Source organism: Xiphias gladius, chromosome 4 (assembly GCF_016859285.1).
Source record: "Xiphias gladius isolate SHS-SW01 ecotype Sanya breed wild chromosome 4, ASM1685928v1, whole genome shotgun sequence".
Lineage (NCBI taxonomy): Eukaryota > Metazoa > Chordata > Actinopteri > Istiophoriformes > Xiphiidae > Xiphias > Xiphias gladius.
In genome coordinates, this window is record NC_053403.1 from 4,748,069 (window position 1) to 4,767,772 (window position 19,704).

At 38.9% G+C, this 19,704-nt stretch overlaps 1 protein-coding gene across 2 annotated transcripts in view; it reads right to left on the bottom strand.

Moving 5' to 3' along the window:
• man1a1 (mannosidase, alpha, class 1A, member 1) overlaps positions 1-19,704 on the bottom strand; it is a 133,864-nt gene that overhangs the window by 56,976 nt on the left and 57,184 nt on the right. For both annotated transcript variants that reach the window (XM_040125361.1, XM_040125360.1), the window contains exon 4: positions 13,195-13,275. In XM_040125361.1, the coding sequence (XP_039981295.1) occupies positions 13,195-13,275 (81 nt within the window). The remainder of the gene's footprint in view (positions 1-13,194; positions 13,276-19,704) is intronic.

The window sequence follows — 19,704 nt, forward strand, 5'->3', positions numbered from 1 at the left end:
TTCATAATGGATATAGAGGTTGATAAATCTTATATATCTGATCTTATATGTGAGGAGAAAAGTACCTTAATTAGTTTATCTACAGTACAAAAGTTCTGGGGACAAACTGGGCTGGATTCATAAAAAAATATTGTTATAATATCCGTTATAAAAGACACATTTTGGTAAAAGATGTGTATAATGGTGCCTGGAACTGAATACAGACAAAAAAAGACAAATTGGTGTCAAAACCATCTTATTTCCGAGAGAACACGCTGTATCTAATGAAAGCTCCCCAACTACAAAGCAACTGAATAAGAAAATCAACGTCAGAAATGAATTGTGTGACAGCAGATTCATCTGAGTGTCATACATAACAAAAGAGACGTACTGTAGAGCCTTACATGGTGAAATAAAAGTAATTTAAAAAAAAAAAAAAAAAACACCCTCTAAACTTCTGATCTCTAAAAACACTGCTAAAATAGACTGTACTCAGCACTTACTATCTGTTGCAAAGACACAAATCTGTCACTTAGTGTGTAGTCTGGGCATTAGTGTTCAGACAGTGAGGGATCTTGAGGAAATGTATATGTGATGTGCGCATGCGAGTGTCTGAGATGGCTTTAAAAAAAAAGAAAGAAAAAAAAAAAGAATTAAAACAAAATTTTAAGAGTCTTCAGGATCAGGGGTTTAGTGCAAACAATGTTTCTTAAATCTAGAGTGTATGCAGGTAACCATAGACTTGTGTGTGTGTGTGTGTGTGTGTCTTCCATTCCATCTACTGATTCACTGAACCACATTTCTTATCTAAAGTGGCCTCGGTCAGTCAGCCTCAGAAAGAAATAACCCTGTGGCAGTGTTATGAGTGCACACCTGCATGTTTTACCTTTAATGTATGTGTGAGTCGTGTGAGTGTGCTCATCAGCAACTCTTAAGCTCTAACTGTTTGTAATGGTTTAACAGTTTTAATCAACTACCATATTTATTATCTAATCTATTTTAGAAAATAAGGGAATGCTTGCTTAATTCACATTTCTAAATAGATGTCAATAGCTTTGACATACATACATACCAGGTAAGGTCTTCATATCTCTATTGCACTTGCATGTCTATACTAAAGACTGTTTTATGTCACTCATAAATTATTGAACTTCAGCCGTGTTACAATAGCAACAAAGAATAAACCCCGACAGTGACTTGTTCGTTTTGGCCTCAGCAGGCAGACTTTTCCCTGGCTCTAGGAATAACTGAAGAGCTCTATTTTAGAATGGATTTTCCCTTTGAAGTTACTGTGATGTGAGGGTTGTACTGTTAGAGGCACTACAAAGAACAGCCTCTGTTTATACCCATTACACGAGGGACACAGGCTACCTTTCACTTCTTTAATCAAATCTGGTGGATTTTTTAGATACTCATCCCTTCATGGTATTAATAGTGCTCACGTTTCTGGCATGGAAAATACAATGTTAACCCAACCAAACTGAGTCACAGTGGAAACTGAACTCCTAACACTACTTTGTTATTGCCTTAGCTGACCTAATTTATAAAGAGAGAACTGACACCTTGTAGGATTGGCTATGGTCTGATTTGTCTCTGGTGACAGTCATGGTGTGGGGCCTTTGTTACTACAGATGAACGTGGAACAGATAATTAGATGGGTAGTACGATTGGGCGATTTATCAGTTGGTGGTTCAACGGAAAATTAATCTACAAGAAGTTTGATAACAAATATTTTTTTCATGACTTGAAAGATGAAACGGACAGAATAGAGGTGTGTATCATATTGGTCAGAAGCTACTCTCTCCTCTTCTCTGCCTTCAATCCTCCTCCCTCCATCTGTAGCTCTGTTCCCTTTCCTCAGAACAGATTAGACCAGTCTAAAAAGAGACTAAGATAGATATCCAGAAAATGAATTCTCTATGGTTAGCAAATAACCTTTACTTGGCTGTGTGTGTCAGTGTGTGTGGATATGTACAGCTCTTTGCTTGGACACAGCAGGAGGATAGCCGAGATGGCAAAAGGGGGAAATGGGGTGGGGGCGGTTGTTTTTCTCTTCCCATCCCTCCAGTAAAGCCAATTTTCTCACTGAGTGAATGGGATTTCCTGAGGATAGAAGATAGAGGCTGTCTGTCGGCTCCACCCAACAAGCTGCATTACCCTGTGTATGTGAGAGATTGGGTGTGTGTTAGTTTAAACGGCTGAGCTGTCTGTGGTCCGTAATGCAGGTTGTTGTGCCGACCTGCACAGCGAGGGGTCAAAGATGGGATTACACTGTGGGTGGCTTTTTGTCATGAGCTTGCCCTTGCCTGTGAGAGTGTGTATCTGTATCACAGCCAGGTATTGATAGAAAGTCTCAAGTTTACACAGTTCAATATGACAAGATGGACAGGGAAAAGATAAGTCAAATTAAATAAATTATCCAGGCATGAGTCACACTAGACGTGTTGTCCAACCTCAGTGCAAAGCAATTGTGTGTATAGTTGTTCTAAATGGCCACACTGGAACGTGGAATGAAAAAACCGGCCGTGATAGAGAAGGGGGAGACATGACATATTTGAGCATGGAGATAAAAGCGCAGATTTTCAGACAGTTTCTCCTGGAAGACATTTATAGTGTTGTACTCTGTGGTGCAAAAGAATAGTGACAGTTGGGACAGATAGTTGTGTACCCAACTAAAAAAAGAGCTGGAGAGGGGAGTTCAAACCTTGGCTCCTTTCACGCCTCTGCGCAGAGATAGCCAATCATGACATGAAGTGGGTGTGAATGTCAGATTGTAATATTCAGAAAGTTACAGAAATGGTCGGACACAGCCCCCCTAATCTGAAGTCGGAAAGATGAGGAAGGAGGGGCTTTCCAAAGCATTCAACCACCCAACAAGGACATTGCATATTGTTTAGTGGTGCCTTAAGAAGATGTGGAACAACAGGAGACTAGGATTAGACCTGTTCTCATTATAAATAATCCACCCATTTTTCTCTTTTTTATTGTTCTGCCTATAAAATGTCAAAAAAAGTGAAAAATGCCTGTTGCAGTTTCCTAAAACCCAAGGCGCTCAATTCTTCAAATTGTTTGTGTTGCCCAACTAATAGCGAAAAACCCAGGGATATCCATTTTACTATGACAGAAAACAAAGAAAAGCACCAAATCCTCACATTTGAGAAGCTGGAGGCAGATAATATTTAGCATTTAGCTTGAAAAAATTACTTGAAAGGATAAATTGATTTTCAAATTGTTGCAGATTGATCGACTCTGAGATTAATAGAATAATCGTTTCAGCTTTAGAGACATTCAGTTGGCAGGACATCCACAGCAAAAATCATTATTAATATAGAGTACAATCACATATGCAGTTTATTTTGTTTGGTCACTTTACATTAATGTCAACCTGTCCAGTCAGAAATCTTTCAATTTACCGTGAAACCCTGTGGGCCATTGTTCTTACAAAGATAAAAACTGAAGCAAAGGAGGAAACTCCCTTTGTTTCTTTTCAGGAACATGGAGGGGCTAGACCCTATCCTTCTATGCATTAAGCAAAAAGTACAGACACACTCTTGACAGGTCACCAGTGTATGGAGATAAATGTATTCAAACTCTTATGTGCTGTTTGGAGTCTTCAATTCGAAAGTTGCATGTCTTATGACTGTGGAAGGAAACCAAGACTTTCAAAGGGAATTTACAAGAACATGGGGAGGAAAATGCAAAATACTTGAATTTTTAATCAGCTGAATTCAAAGCGCTCAGTGTGAAATTCAGAATCTTTCTCAGACAAATATAGAGACAGGTAATGGGGACACATCTACATACGAGCCCTCTGCCTTCACTGACATATTTGTGAATACGAAATTTGTATATTTGTGTGACAATTATACAAGATTTCACCATTTTGTGGATGCTTTAAGGTCTATATATAAAGTAACCTACAGTGCCATGTCTGGGAGCTGTCATGTATTTTTGACATGACAGGTCCCAATGGAAATCAAACCCAAATCCTATCTGTAACTACCTTTTTCTAGCCGCAACACATATAAAACACTGAAGAATGAATGCAAAGAGCAACAAAATGTCAAATACCCATCCAGCTTTCTCACACTCTCTTCCCTGAATCCAGTGGCTGAACAATGAAATAGGACGGAGTAAATAGAGAGCCGTGGTTGTGTGTGTATCACGCATGATGGGTGTCTGATTGGTCGTCACAGTCTCAGGAGGCAGTCTGTCAAAGTGGGTTGCTCTTGGCTGCCTCCATGTTCACACATGCATGTGTGCTTGCGTCACATGTGTGTGTTTATGTGATCCTGCCTTTAGGTATCCACTCTACATTCAGTTCAAGCCAGGGATTAAGAGGTGTCTGTCTCTTCACTGTTTGTGTTTTATCACAGCATGTGGAAGTTTCTGTCTGAATCCTACCGCAATCAATTTGCGTATGGCTATCGCAGAAAATGTTTTTGTGCATTCAACTTTTGGAATGGAATAACGCACTTTAAACTAATGCCGCAGAACAAGAAAATTCTTGAGAAGAGAAGACATGCCATCCACATACACTGAAAGCAAGCCAGCCTACTAACCCCCGCCCCCTTCCGGCTTCCTGTCTCTGCTCAATGTATAACCATTTTCTCATACCAACCAGCCAGCTGTTGTCACATACTGTACTCCACTTCCTTTCTTATTCTGCTGTATTTTCCATTATCTGAGCTGCACCTCATTCCTCTTCCTTTGTGTATCTTATACAATTCCTCCAATCATCTCATTTGTTGTTTCTCCACACAGAACTTTTACTTTGTTGTAGCTGTGCCTCCATCCACCTCCAGACGTGGCTTGTGTGGCGGGATCTCCAGTGTGTTCTGGGTACATGTACATCTGGATCTGGTCCGTCTAATTACACTGTGATGCATGTTAATTGAAGGGATATGAGGGCAAATGAGGGCACTGACTGGACACATTCCAGCAGGTCAGACACCATATTCCCCTCCACAGTTAAAAAAAAAAAAAATCCTACATTTGAGACATTTAACAGTGCACAGATTCTAGTATTTGTTTAGTCACGCTCACTCATCAGCAACATCATTATGTAGTACCAAAGTTAGTATCAGTGGTGGACTGAAGAGTCAATCTCTGAGACCATATCCAATTTAATGTCCCATTAAGGTTATCCACACTTGTGTTTCTTAGCTATGGGCTACCCTAAATCCCAGGCTATAGAAAGCCCATTGCTAGCTTAACCTCAATTTATTCGTTACTCATAATTCATTAACCCAGGGCTAACAGTAAATGCTGGGTCATGAATCACACTACAGAGCCCAGGGTGGTCATCCTCAGACTGCTGACAACATGCAACTTGTTTCAATTTGTTTGAACAATAAACATTTAATTGCTTTGGTTCAATCCTTGAACCAAACTAGTGATCCGAGCCTTGTGGTTTTGGGGATAGCTCTGACCTGGAAAGAGGTTTGGTAAGCCCCGTGGGTGTTTTAAGCTAAAAGCTAACATGGGACTTAGCCCAGGGCTAATAGTCTGAAAGGTCTTTTTCACGTGTACACCACGTGTACCTTCTGCTGTCGTTAGGCTGGACATCAAAATAACAAACGCAATGAAGCATCTCTTGCTGCTTGTTACTTTGTTCAGGTTTTCACAAAGCTGTCACCAGTGCTTGTGAGGAAGTGAAGCAAAGAAGCCACATAATCTGATTTTTTTAAGCAAGCAGCTGTTCAAGTTACCACCCGTCAGCACTGTGGCAAGCAACACATAAATAAAAAAAAAAACTGTGTACATCTAGACCCCCTGCTGTTTACCAACTTCAATGAAGGGCTGTCTAGTTGTTTGTAGGCCTGCCAGTCACAATTTGCCTCTTAGTTTCCCTGCCTTGATGTTGGTTTTTCTCTTGTTCTGTTTAATGCTGCATTTATGCCATTTTAGACTGACTGTGAATGCGATCTACTGACTAGGAGAAAAATATTACTGTGAGCCTCTAGCTCATAATTACTGTAAGAACAGGGAGATATTTGTAGGCTCTAATTTCACTTGTCATCAGGAACTGCAGAAGTGTCGAAAAACAGGCAGCAAAATGAGGAGACTTTTCTCTGTGGAGCTATTTCAGACAAAAACATAATAATTGTCTTTCTTGAATAAATACCTCAGGATGACAGAGAAATGTGGAAAACTGAAGGAAGTGATTATGGCAAAACAACATGCCAACAGACCCATTTAAGAATTAGCAAATAAATACTGATGTTTGTGTGAATTAGCCTGGTTGGCCACAAGCTAATTGAGGTAGGAAAATGGCTTACAAAACCCCAATTTATTCAGTGGAAATAATCTAGAAATTGTTGCGTTTTGCAACCAAGGTTAGAGACCTAACGGTGGGTTATTGGTCTATTTTCTGGTGAACTGCAGCACTATCATCCTTTAGTGACCCTGAAATCCTGGGTGACACTGAATGTAAATTAGTTTTGAAAGCTTCACTGTAGCCCCGCTGTAGTCCACTCATTCTATTTGCCACAATATCAGTAAGTAAGTAATTGTGTGATTTGATCATGAAGGCTGACTATTAAAGTGAAATATGAATGCTTGCCTGATTGCAGATCAGAGAGTTGCTGAGATTTTTGAATATACTTGGGGAAAGCAAACTTAATGGAGACCAATCAATTAGCAGAGGGAACTGGCAAAAGCGTGCTGTGCTAGTCCGAGTAAGTCTGCACAGCTTCTTGTGCCATCTGATCAATAGCTGACAATAAAACCTTTCAGGAAATTAATCAAGGCCTGGCAACAGGAACCTAAAGTTCAGCTAATTTCTGCTGTTCAGTTTTCAACAAACTAACGGTGCCAAGTGAAATCGGTCAAACGCAGTTTTGCGTGGTGAAGTGGAAAGGAAAGACGGTTTCTGCAGACAAATACCAACTGCACAGAAAACAGCATTGAGTGACATTGTTAACATGACCATTCATATATCCTGTGGTTGATGCAAACATTTTCTGGCTGAACAGGATACCAGGTTTATGTTTCCCGTATGTTTTATGCATGATCGTGACAATATATCACTGATGCATGTTTCATATGCCCTATTGCCTTATATGTGTCATTTAATTAGTAAGAAAGGGCTGAGTTACCCAAATCGAGTGATTATCTTTGTCCTGGCAGTGACATGTAGGTTTATTGCTGGTGTTTTGTGACGTCAATTTTCTTTATATATCAGAAGAACAGGACGTGTCCCTCCACAGCCCATAGGAAACACTGTCAGGAAGGGGGGGGTGTTTCCAGAGGAAGGGAATTTGGAATTTGGTACTAAAAATACCATAAAAATACCCACTTCAATAGACTAACTCAGACTCCTGAAGCCTGATTTTTTACATTGGCGAACTCTAGAAAGCATTTTTCTATGGAGCACAGACAGTGAATTTTGTCCCCCTTTTCTTAGAGTTTTAATATAAACTGCTGCTGTTCACAGCCAGAGGGCTAATTACAATAACCAGTAACTCTATATGGCATGTGAGTATTTGCCTTTATTAAAATGAAAATTCCAAACCTATCCTTTAATCACCAAGTTCTAACACGTCAATATTGAACCTGATTGATTGAAGGGCAGTCTGACTCAAACCATAGGATGTACAATTAACGGAGTTCACTTTCTTCAATTATTCAAGCTATTTTTTCCCATGCACTAAACCCCCAATAACATGTCTACTTAGCTTAGAGAACGGCCCTTGTTAAGGAAACTAATGAGTCTTCCTCAAAGATGGATCAACCAGTTCAACAGCCAGATGCTGTGAAGTTTCCTTGTTCTTGTGTCTAATAGCTATGGGTTACATGATGACAAAAAAAAACAAACAACTTTCTAGCCTGTTATGGGCTGGCTGGATAAATGTACTGTATTTTGCTTTGAAACTTCGAATTTTTCACTGAGTTATGTGTCACTGCAGTCTAATTGCCTCTGTGTCTAAATGAGGTCCGTAAAACACCTGAGAAACAAATCTCTGCTTTGGTTTTCCAGTGACAGGATTTTCACTTTAATCTAGGTGGTTATATGGGATGAGGGAGGCAGCTGGGACACTCATCCCTGCCATCGCCAGATTACTGTGACATAAAAAACTAAGGGAGATTGGGATTAATTTTTATCACAATCAAGCATCAACATTGCTGTTCATCATAATCATTCTGGGATAAGGGTTTGGAAATGATGAAAACCTCCTATAATGAATAACGGCAAATTTAAAAAGGCAGATCTTCACAGTAAGGATTTGCTATTTCTTGGATATGATCATTTGAATTTCACACACTATAAATCACTTAATGAAGAAATGACTTGAGGTTTTTAATGTGTTTGTGGTGATTATACATACTGTATATGAGTACTAAAAGGATTGTTAATCAATAGTCATGATACTAACATCACTTCATGTAATATTTCTGTTTTAGCGATTCTGTATTCTTTTAATTAAGTCCTCCTAAAAGCACTTGTCTTTCCATTTCTTGACGTGTTCGGCATTTAAAATTCCTCCATCGTGTACCTCGTTACTTTCCTTTTTCTATTAATCCATACTTCTATAAAAGTATTTTTTACCATCGTCTCTCCCTAAATTGCCATCCTTTTGATAATGTTGTCAGTCTTTTCGTTCCTAGATGTCTTCCTATTCCTATTTTTCATTGATTACTACCTTGCTTTCTTCCCTTCCTTCCTCATTAATTTTTCTTGTTTTCTCCCCGATTCCTCCCTTTCATACAATCTCAGCTCCTTTTTTACTTTGAGTCCTGAGTTTTATTCATCTGCCTTTTAGTTCCTCTTCTATTTCATTCTTTTCTTATTTCCATTTCTCTTAATCCTTAATTTCTGTTTTACTACTTCTACTTCTACTCCTACTCCTAATACTACTACTCCTACTACTACTACTCCTACTACTACTAGCTGTATCCTCAAACTGAACTGCATATTAATGCTTAGACGGTTATGACTATGTAGTTTGTTCACTTTGGAAAAGTCTTAAGATATACTCTAAACAGCCAGTATGCATGCTAAATACCCTTGATTCTTGAGTGTGCTGTTGATATACGCTATTCCCCATAAAAGTAAAACAAATTAAAATTAAACAGAAAATGAAAGAAAAAAACTATAATACAATTTTTTTTCTTAAAGATTTTGCTGTCTTTTTGTTAATTGGTAGTGGCTTTCTGTAGTCACAGTTTGATTGACATCAGTAATAGTATTGTATTATCTCCTTATAGTTATTATAAAACAGTTAAGAATGGCAATTTCTTATATACTAACTGCAAAAAAACGAATAAAAAGAAAACGAAGCTTGGTATATACTGTAGTACTAGTGTATACAGTTAGCATGTACTACACAACTGGGATATAGGATCTGTCTCTCCATTTTCTGCCTTTTATCATTTCAAATCTTTTCCTCCTATTTTTATCTGTTCCTTTCCTCCATCAATCATCACCTTCTTCCGTACTTCCTCCAGGTTTCTCCTGTTATTTTCCCCTTCAATATCTTCCTTCATGCACTGCTTCCTTCTTCCTTTTTTCTCTCTCTATCTTACGTTCTTCAGTTTTGCTGTTGTCTCTCCTCTATCTCTCCTTCCCTCCTTGAAGCACTTAGCTTAGATTGGCGGAAGGACTGGAAGCCTTTTATTTTGTCCATCTCTCCATACATTGCTTACTCCCTTCGTACCATCTTTCCCTTCTTTCCTTTCTTCAGCAGATGAGGTTACATGCTGTGATCTGTATGCAGGCAGGGACGTTAAAAGCCTGCCAGTAGGGTGCATAAAGCCAGTACCAGCTGTACTTTCACTGATCAAATTTTCATCAAAGGCTCAGGTCTCTTTGAGTCAGAGCCAGACAAGGACCGACAGGGAGAGAGACAGAGGGACTCCATTCCTCTACCTGCTGCTTCTTTCTGTCTCTAACAACTCTCCTCACCCTTTGACTCCCCATCCATCATCCTCCTTTAAAAAAAAAAATTTTTCTTCAAATTTCAGCCTGTTAAAAAAAAAAAAAAAAAAAAGCAAACCAAAAAAACCCAAAAAACTACAAAATACATTTCAGCTCAGGCTTCTGACAGTTTGCAAGATTAAGTAAGGCGTGTCTTCCAGCCATCAACAGCAATAAATCACATGTGCTCAAGTATAAGATTAATCAAATCAAATAAAGCAGTTTGTTTCAAAGACTGAAACATTTTCTGTTTTTTTTTTTTAAAGTAGTTGAACTGTTGTGTGAACCAAGAGCCCGTGTCAGGTTTAACTGAAAGAAAAAGCTAAAATCAGTTTTCAGTTATTCAATATCGAATATTTTGCCTTGGCCTTGTGTTGACAAACTTTCCCATCTCTAATGAATCCATTTTCAATTCAGACAGCAACACTACAGAATGCACAATAAGTCAAGAGGCTGAATACTTTCTAAGCCTCTCTTGTCTGCTCTCATTGTGTTTGAGGGTTCATCTTCTCTGGAGGTTGGGCACAGTCTCATTTAATAGATAGTCCAAAATGGGGAGTTGCGTAATGTCTGATCATTGTTCAATTAGTTCAAGACGAAAACTGGAGTGCTCCTATATAAAGCCTAAATTGTATGATGTGACACACACACACACACACACACACACACACACACACACACACACACACACACACACACACACACACACACACACACACACACACACACACACACACACACACACACACACACACACACACACACACACACAAACCTCTTACAAGAAGACTGCAAACTCATAGTTGAAAGTCTTCAAATTTTGGCTTGCCTGCCAAGGACTAGCAATATGCAATTATTTACCTGCTCAAAACAGGTTTCATATGATAAAATAACATCAACATATAAATATAACATAGATGCTGATCATCGGAATGTCATACTACTTTCTTAATGTTCTTTTATGTGGGTAAGCGGGTGCCTTTTTACATATATTTCAAACTTTATCAGTATTTACCGTGTATCATTACATACATACATTTTGATCACAGCTGTAAGCATTGAAAAAATGTCCTCTGTGTTACAGCTGAAACAATGAGTTGATTAACTGATTGGTAAACTCACAGAAATTTAAACTGCAACTATTTTATGATCACTTTTTTGGTTGGACTGTTGGTTCGACAAAACAAGCAATTTGAAGATGACGCATCGGGGCTTAGGGAATTTTGATAGGCAATATTCACTATTTTTTGACATTTTACAGACCCTGTGATTAATTAATTAACCAAGAAAATAATCATCGGACTAACTAATAATGGAAAATCCTTACTTTTGCCGTCTCTGTAATATTTTACTATTTTAAAATGGATTTCATTAGAGGTTGTACTTAAAAATCAGCAGAATCAAACTATGTATTTGTGTTCATTTTTCTGGGTTCCAACATTGTGGCCTCCCGTCATTCATTGGACCCTGCAGATATGGATGCTGTTAGCACTTTTACCCCCAACATCCCCCTCAGATCCCCCCAGCAGTCATTCAGTGCCAAACCACCAGCAACATTCAGTCATCCTGTCCATCAGCAGCCTTCAGTCCTCCGAGGCCACCCATCAGCCCATCCATCTACCACCTCCATCCTTCAGGGGTCCATGACCTGGAGCTGAAGGAGGGGGACCTCTCAAGGCTCTCATGAAATACAGGAGGGTCTTGAACTGATTGACTCTCATAAAAAAAGAAACATATGGAGCTATGAGTGACTGCTGAGAAATGATGACAAGTCACAGATGGGCTTCACTGTTTCACACCTGTTGAGATCATTTCAGATGATCTGCAAGCTACTATTTCCAGTGGAACAGCTTTTGTTATGACTGTATGCTAATTAAGATCAATGCAGAAAATTCAGTGCCATCAGTGTTTAACACTTAAAAACGAGCTTTTGTTATTTTGCTTTTGACCCAACTATGGTCTATGGTTTTCAGAATAATTGGCATTTCGTATTGCATTGTTTTATAATCTGTCTATGGTTAACAATTTTATGTAATTTTCCCTCCAGAAATAGTAATTACTGCCTAGATCCAGCACCTAAATGGTGATAATTTGCTGCTTCTCCTACCCTTTATCATTTGTTTGGGTTTAAGGTTTTGTCGGACAAAAAAAGGAATTTGAAGAGACATCACCTTGGCTTTAGGAAATTTTTCATTAATTTCTGACATTTTATAGATCCAATTAACCAATAAACAATGAAAATAATTAACTGATTACTAATTGATAATGTAAATACTTAGTTAGTTAGTTGCAGCTCTACTGGTATTTAAAGCCCACTTAAAATACTATTTAGGTTTTAAATTACTGTGGACACACACACACACACACACACACACACACACACACACACACACACACACACACACACACACACACACACACACACATCTTATCATCTTACAACTTTGCAACTGCAACTTTGCTATAGTGTTTCTCGAATAACATTTATTGGTATCACTTTTCTCATTGCAGTTATTATTGCTAGTTTTGTGCCACAGCCCTAACATCCCGCACTTGACAAATAAGAAATAATTTTCCTCTAGATTTTCCGTGTGCTGGGGTGCTGAAATGCTCATTGAGTTTGGTTACTAGAGAGCTCCCAATCTGACTCCTGCCTGCACACTCTCTCCCTGCTAATAAAGAAGCACTTAGCCTCAAAACTCTAGTCCACTCACTGCTAGAATGATTGTGTAGATCACGTGTGCATATAGGAGAGTGTTTACACCTTCATCTGTGTATCAAGGAACAGATTACAGCAGAAGTGTCAACAAAGGCGAAGATCATCTCACTTGGGGACATCAGTCTAAAAACAAATTAACTCTGAAGGTCTTTCAAGAGCTCAATGCGAACCATTTAGTTGATTAACATTGTTGTATCCTGAACCTATGCACAGCCACCACAGAAGACAAGATCCCAGAACAACATTTAGGGTCATCTTCTAGCTATACTCAGGTGAGCAACAGGTTGTTTAAGCCATAGCCTAGCTTGGTTGGATGCAAACCAATCGAACTACATAAGAAAACTTACCTTGGTACTCGCTAATAGGATACATTTATCAGCACCAGCAATTACAGGGGATATTACGAACGCTTTTGAGCAAATAAAAGCAGTCATTGACTCATTCACTGTCCACTGTCCATCATCTGCTCTGTACCAACTGTTTCCTCATTCAGGCTGCAAAATCCCCTATTCAAAGTCTCATTCACTGTAGAGGTGTCGTGAGAAAACACAACAAGAAGCTTCAGGATGTCTCTTACCTCCTTTCCAGACAGGTAGTAGGCGGAGAGCAGACCTCCAACGAACCGGATGTTCACCTCGAACACAGAAACTTCTGCATTCTGCACCAGAGACAAAAGAAAAGAAAAATCAGATGAAGAACTGTTAAACATTTTTTATTCATAAATACACATTTCTCCTACTACTAACAGTGAATTAAGACGCATTAAACTCAACAGTGGAATGTTTCTGGGCTTTTAGTTGGCCTCGAGGAAGATTAGACTGAGGGAGCTTTTCACAGTCCAGACAGATATCTTTGGACTGAAGCAGCCAACAGTTGCTAGTGAATAAATTTAAATACTGCCTTGTTCAGTACTGCTGTGAACGAGCGAGTAGCCGAATGAGTGTGTTATGACTGAGGAGGAGGGATAAATGTGCTGTTGAAGTGTTGAGAAAGAGATCTAGGAACGTTTTATAAAAATGCATGTGTTTAGCGAGTACGGGCTACAGTATGTGAGAGGATACCTGTGCTGCATGAGAAGTTTTTGCTTTAGCTGTGGGTGCTTCTGTAACGATCACGAGAGACAAAAATGTCTTATACCTCAAACATGTTTAGCCATACTAGCTGAGCGGCTCTAGGGATGGCAATGTCTGAAATATCTCAACAGCTACTGGAAGGATTGCCATGAACTTTGTACAGACATTAGAGGATTGTGGAGATCCCCTGTCTTTCCTCTGGCACCCAGTTGAGTGAGCGACGTACGTGATTCACAATGAAATATCTCAACTACTGTTGGATAGATTGCCATTAAATTCGATAAAGACATTCATGTTACCCTCAAGATAAACTGTAATCACTTTGGTGATTGCTTGACTTTTCCCCTGTTCACCTAACATCAGATCAAAATGTGAATTTCCTTCGGTTTATGACCACACACCTGCAAAATTACTGACATTCCCATCAGCCTAAGCTATACTTTGTGTTTAGTAATTATTAGCAAATGCTTGCTGGCACACTAGACTAAGCTGTTGTAAACATTACAGAGAACATAAATGAAACCAGGACTTCTGGGTTCTGTTACAGAAGTAAGAAAACCTCATTCAAAATCCCCCTGACATTTGTAACTATGCTAATAAATAAAAATCAACTCCTGAAACAGAGATTTTCTCAACAATAAGTCGTGTGGCTCGCTTTGTATGTTTAGGTACGGACATCGTTTTTCCAGTACGTATGTTTTGAAGTGGCCTTTAATGTACAACATTTCCCATGAGCCCTAGACACTTGCAGACTAAATGTCACGGCTCGATAAAAGAGACAAGTCCTGGAGCAAGTCGAGGCGTCGTACATGTCTGTAATAACAGCAGGAAAGAGGGGACCGAATGCTGTACAAGTTTTTATACAGCAGAGATGACAGCTAGGAGGTTGAAAAAATTACTTTTGAAAACAGGGTCGGATATGGATGAAACAAAGCTACGATGACATAAGTGTCTGCGCTTGCAGTTACCTCCTGCAAGCTGTAGTTTTTTTCTACACTCAAAATGTAATCATCGTTTAACTATGGAAATATGGAAAGTAAACCCTTCAAGATGCTAGTGTGGCTGTAGACTTTTGTTTTGTTTGAAATATCAACATCCTGTGCTGTGCTGCTTCATAGTAAAAAATAAAGTTTGCAACCAACCTATAAAATTTTATGTGGATTGATCAGTTGGTAATTATTTCACAGTTAGTTTAGGGTTATGTGGATATTTTTACTAATCATAGTGGGAACAATGGGGTTTTTTTTTTTTTTGGTTTTTTGTTTTGGGGTTTTTTTTTTTGTTTTTTTTTACAAACCAAGAAGTCCACAAATGTACAGTATGTGTCAAATTTTTAGTCATGCTGATGAAGAAAATTTGCTGATAAAATGAGTGTGCAGAAGCACACTTATTCCAATCTGTGCCATCCCCTTTTAAGTAATAAATACATACATTCATACATAAATGAATACATACTCAGATACCAAATACTGCCTTAAATGGCAATGATAAATTGTGCTGCATCTCAATATACAATGCCTCTATTTCTGGACAGCTTTTACCAGAGAGAATGGGAAAAATAATACCAAAAATTGTAAGTTTGCTAAGCCATTTGTCTCAGCAGCAGAACAATGAAGCTTCATTTCCTTCTGTCTCCCTTTCTCTTCACGTCTTTATGAACAGATTCCTAAGTCAGATGAAGTTTTTGTGTTTCACTGACAGCTCTCATAAGTCACTGCTGTCGAACAGAGATAGGACAATAAATTCTGTCCTGTGGAAAAACAAATTATATGTCAGACAAAATATGTCCTGTCACTTTACCCCAAATCTGAGTGACTGATTGAGTAGTCAGATTGTGTAGCTAATGCATCCTAATTAAAATTTTATTATTTCCTCTACAACACATAGGCAGCCGTAATGCAAAATGACAACATTATTTCTTCCGACCGCCTGCTGACCATTAACAGTGTAGTTTTAATAAGCTAAAAGAGTGAAATATTGTTTTATACCAATAATGGAGTGAAGAAATATTTCAGCTCTAAATATTGTATTCTTGAGTAAACATTTACAGCATTCTCCTGCAGTGTCTGGTGGGACGGCCTTTACCAATGTCCCTCAAGTCAGCAGTTTTGTGATGTTATCTCATTCCTGCAAGAGGGCCTGATAAAGTTAGCCGGCGGACTCACATCTCCTGTGTTCACCATTCGAGCCATTACAGAGTGCACAGGAAACTGACTAAGCATGGCCTTTTCCTCGCAGAGAACTAATTAAGGGTCGCAGCAAGATGAGTCAATGTGATAACGTTCCAACTACAACTCTTCAGATGAAAGTGTATCTTATGATCTATGTTGCAAATGGCCAGATGTGTCACTGGATAAACTGTATAGCTAGTCACAGAGCTTTAAAAAACAAAAAACAAAAAAAACAAAGCACAACCTATATTAAGACCAAAGTTTTTCATTACAGAAGTGTTGAGTTTGAGTTGAGGATAGTTAGTGCTAGCAGCTAATCCTACTTAACTGGCCCCTAACTGGCCCCTAGCTCCTCACTGTTACTGAAGCCATTTGCTGTTTTATTTACGGGGACATCATTGAAAATACCTAATTCAATGGGATGACACTGACCCAGAAACTGAAACAAACAGTAACCATTCAGCAGCATTTTAGTGAAAATCATTCTTCCTCCAGGGACTGGCTAAAAAGTTATCCAGTTTATCACTGTCTTCGTTTACTATTGTTTTTTGTGTAGAAGACAATTTTCTGGGGCATGTTTGATTCATCTGAAATATAAAGCTTGATTAAATTATTTTATTTTTATATTATCATTATTATTATTGTTGTTGTTTTATTTTTTTAAAAGCAGCAACATCAAATTCTAATCATAGCTGACTCAAATCGTAACTAATTGGCTCTGATCCACAGGGATTGTTTTTGTATAGGATGATCTAAGAGGGAGATATACACACACACTGCTAGTAACAGACTCTTAAATCCTTCCATCACCATAGATAACAGGTGAAATGTCCAGACGCTGTCTATGTATATAGAAAAACTAATGTTGCTACAGAACATTAGAAAATACAGCATGCTGAATACCAATGACTACATTCCCTTGGCTCATGTGGCACTGATTTAGTTAACAAGTACCAGATAAATCACATTAAATTCACTGAAATCCGGTAAAACCGCCATTAAGGGTTAACAACCTTAAGAGTTGCCCAATTTGCTCCTTGGCCAGTGGCTCTTCCTGCTTTGTGATTATCTTTTTTCCTGTGATCGTTCTTGACCCTTATGCCTGAGTTAAATAATCGGCTCACTGCTGTCTATGCAGTGTTCAGGTTTGTTCTAGCATTGAGTATGAGTCCTTAGCGTAAGTCAGCTGTCTACCGTATACCCCACAGTGTCTTAAACAAAACAGTTTACACAGCCGTTATAAGGAGCACAGAACTATGGCGAAACCGTTTCTCCCATTGGCCACTGCTGTCCTTTTACTGCATGTTGGTGTGTGTTTTATGATAACTCAAAGCCGCCAGGAACCTTTGTAATTTGCTTAGGGACAGCTGTATTGATGTAGACACAAGGACATCAAGTATACTGTATATGGATTTTCTCCTTTCTCACTTTCCATCTGTTACTTCGTGTCCAGACTCCTGGCTGGTGTCATCACTTCTGCATTCATGTACCTCAAACAATCTCCTTTATTCCACAAGCCTTTGTCTTTCTTAGTCTCTTCCACTCCTTTTTTTCCTCTCTTTTCTGTGTCTCCAACGTTAGCATGTGTCTACATATGATATATCTCAAAATTCAAGGTGACTGAGCCTTCACTTTAAGGAGTCTTACAAGCTCCATGGCAGCAGTTTTCAAGTTTTAAGTCTCCTCTGAGAATGTATGTATATTTAAAGACTTACCTTCCTTGATCATTTCACTTGAGTCACTAACAATTAACTGTTCTTCATAAGATAAAACATCAGACCCTGTTTTGTGATTCTATGTCATTTGTCATGCTCTGTCAGCTGTGATAAAGTCAAAATAATTGAGTCGAATCCAAAATTTTCGAAAACCTTCATAGAATCAAACTTTGGTAAAATTAGCTAACCTCGTTGACATTTTCAACCCTTCCCAGGGTGGTGTCACAATAACAGCCTACCAGAGCTTTACCATTAAAAATGCACTTTTTGTAAAGCACATGCAGAAAGTGTGGAGTATGAAAGGTAGCTCGATGTCTCAACATCATGCTTCTGCAGCAAATGAGCAGAGCAGTTCAGGAAAACAATGGGCCTCCTGCTGCGACAGTGCTGTTTGAGTGACAGGGCAACTGCTGGCAAATGCTGTAGATAAGGCAGGAATGTTGCACAAAGCAGCGGCACTGAAAAATGTGGCAAACCTCCACATGTGGATAGAAGCAATTGAAACACTGAAAATCCAGAGTTTTGGATACAGTACAGTAAAGAAGCTTAAAGCTGTTCTGAAAGTGCAATTGACTATAGGACCTCATGTTTTTATCGTGTTAGACGGATACATTCTTTTGTCTTAAAATCAGACCTCAGACACCTAAACAGATATCTGTAAACATAGTCACATTTGCAGTCATGACTACACTAAAGGAAAAAAAAAAACTGTTTTTCTGCTCCTCCTTAACGAGGAGCTCTTAACAGGGATATTATAACGAGGACGGTTCTACAATCAAGGCAAACTTCAAAGGAAAGGGGAAGAGTGTGTGCGTGAATTTTTTCACAGACATATCTACATGTTACCCTGTCATTAAGCTCATCAGCAACAGCACAGCAGTGCTTCAGAAATTAGCAGAGAAAATCACACACTCCTACTATATTCGATGACCTTTTATTCATGCCGGTTCATCACATAGATGAGAATCTCCACGCAATTTTTACTGCCCTAGATTTTTTACTTTTCAGAGTAATATCGTGTTTTTAAAATATCTGCACTGCTATTAATTGCCAGCTACTCCATGACTGGTAACAAAAGCTAAAAAGGTTTTGTGAGCAACATTTAAATGTGATGAATCAACATTCCTCAGTTAACTGCGTATTAACCGTGTACTGTTTTTGTGTTTGTGTGTGTACATGTGCGTACGTACGTACGTAAATGATAAGCAACGCATACTGAAAATTGCTTTAACAGCGCTCTGACATTTTCTGGACAAAATAATAAAAACGGAAAACACACTGATATTAAACACAGGAAGACATTTACACTTACATTAACATTTGCTCATTTGGCAGACGCTTTTATTCAAGGCGCCTTACAAGTGAGGCAACGAAGGGGTTCGGTATCGTGCCCAAGGAAACTTCAGCACACGGAAAGGAGGAGCTGGGGAGCCAAGTACCAACCCTAGGTAAGGTGGACAACCCACTCTATGTGGTAGAGCAACTGGAGGACTTCAGTTTCTCCCTACTTATGCATACAGCAGCATGTTTTTATTTGTGTGTGTGTGTGTGCGTGTGTGTGTGTGTGTGTGTGTGTGTGTGTGTGTGTGTGTGTGTGTGTGTGTGTGTGTGCGCGCGTGCCCACACTAAGAAATAAACAGTAATAGACTGATGTATGGATCCAGTAGACATGTTTTGGCTCTCTGCCTCTGGGTTTTATAACATTATGGAAGAGGAACCAGAGTCAATACACTCATTTCCTCGACACACACACACACACACACACACACACACACACACACACACACACACACCCACAGACACAGACACACACACAGACACACACACAGACACACACACACACACACACACACACAGAAAACTTCTCTGAATCTTGTGTTGATGCACAGTGTCTTACTGAAATTTGATTTCAAGATATTAAAATTCTTTATTTACATACTCTTTTCTGTAACTGACACATTTTCAGCACATTCAGTTGAGTTAGAGCGACAAATTCTGTTTTAATGAAAACAACTCAGAAAAATTGTTTCACTAACTTTGATGAAGCATTAAGTGCACTGTGATCCGTTACCAGCAGAGCTCGTTAGAAGCCTTGATAATTGTTTTTTTACAGTGTAATCTTCCAGGC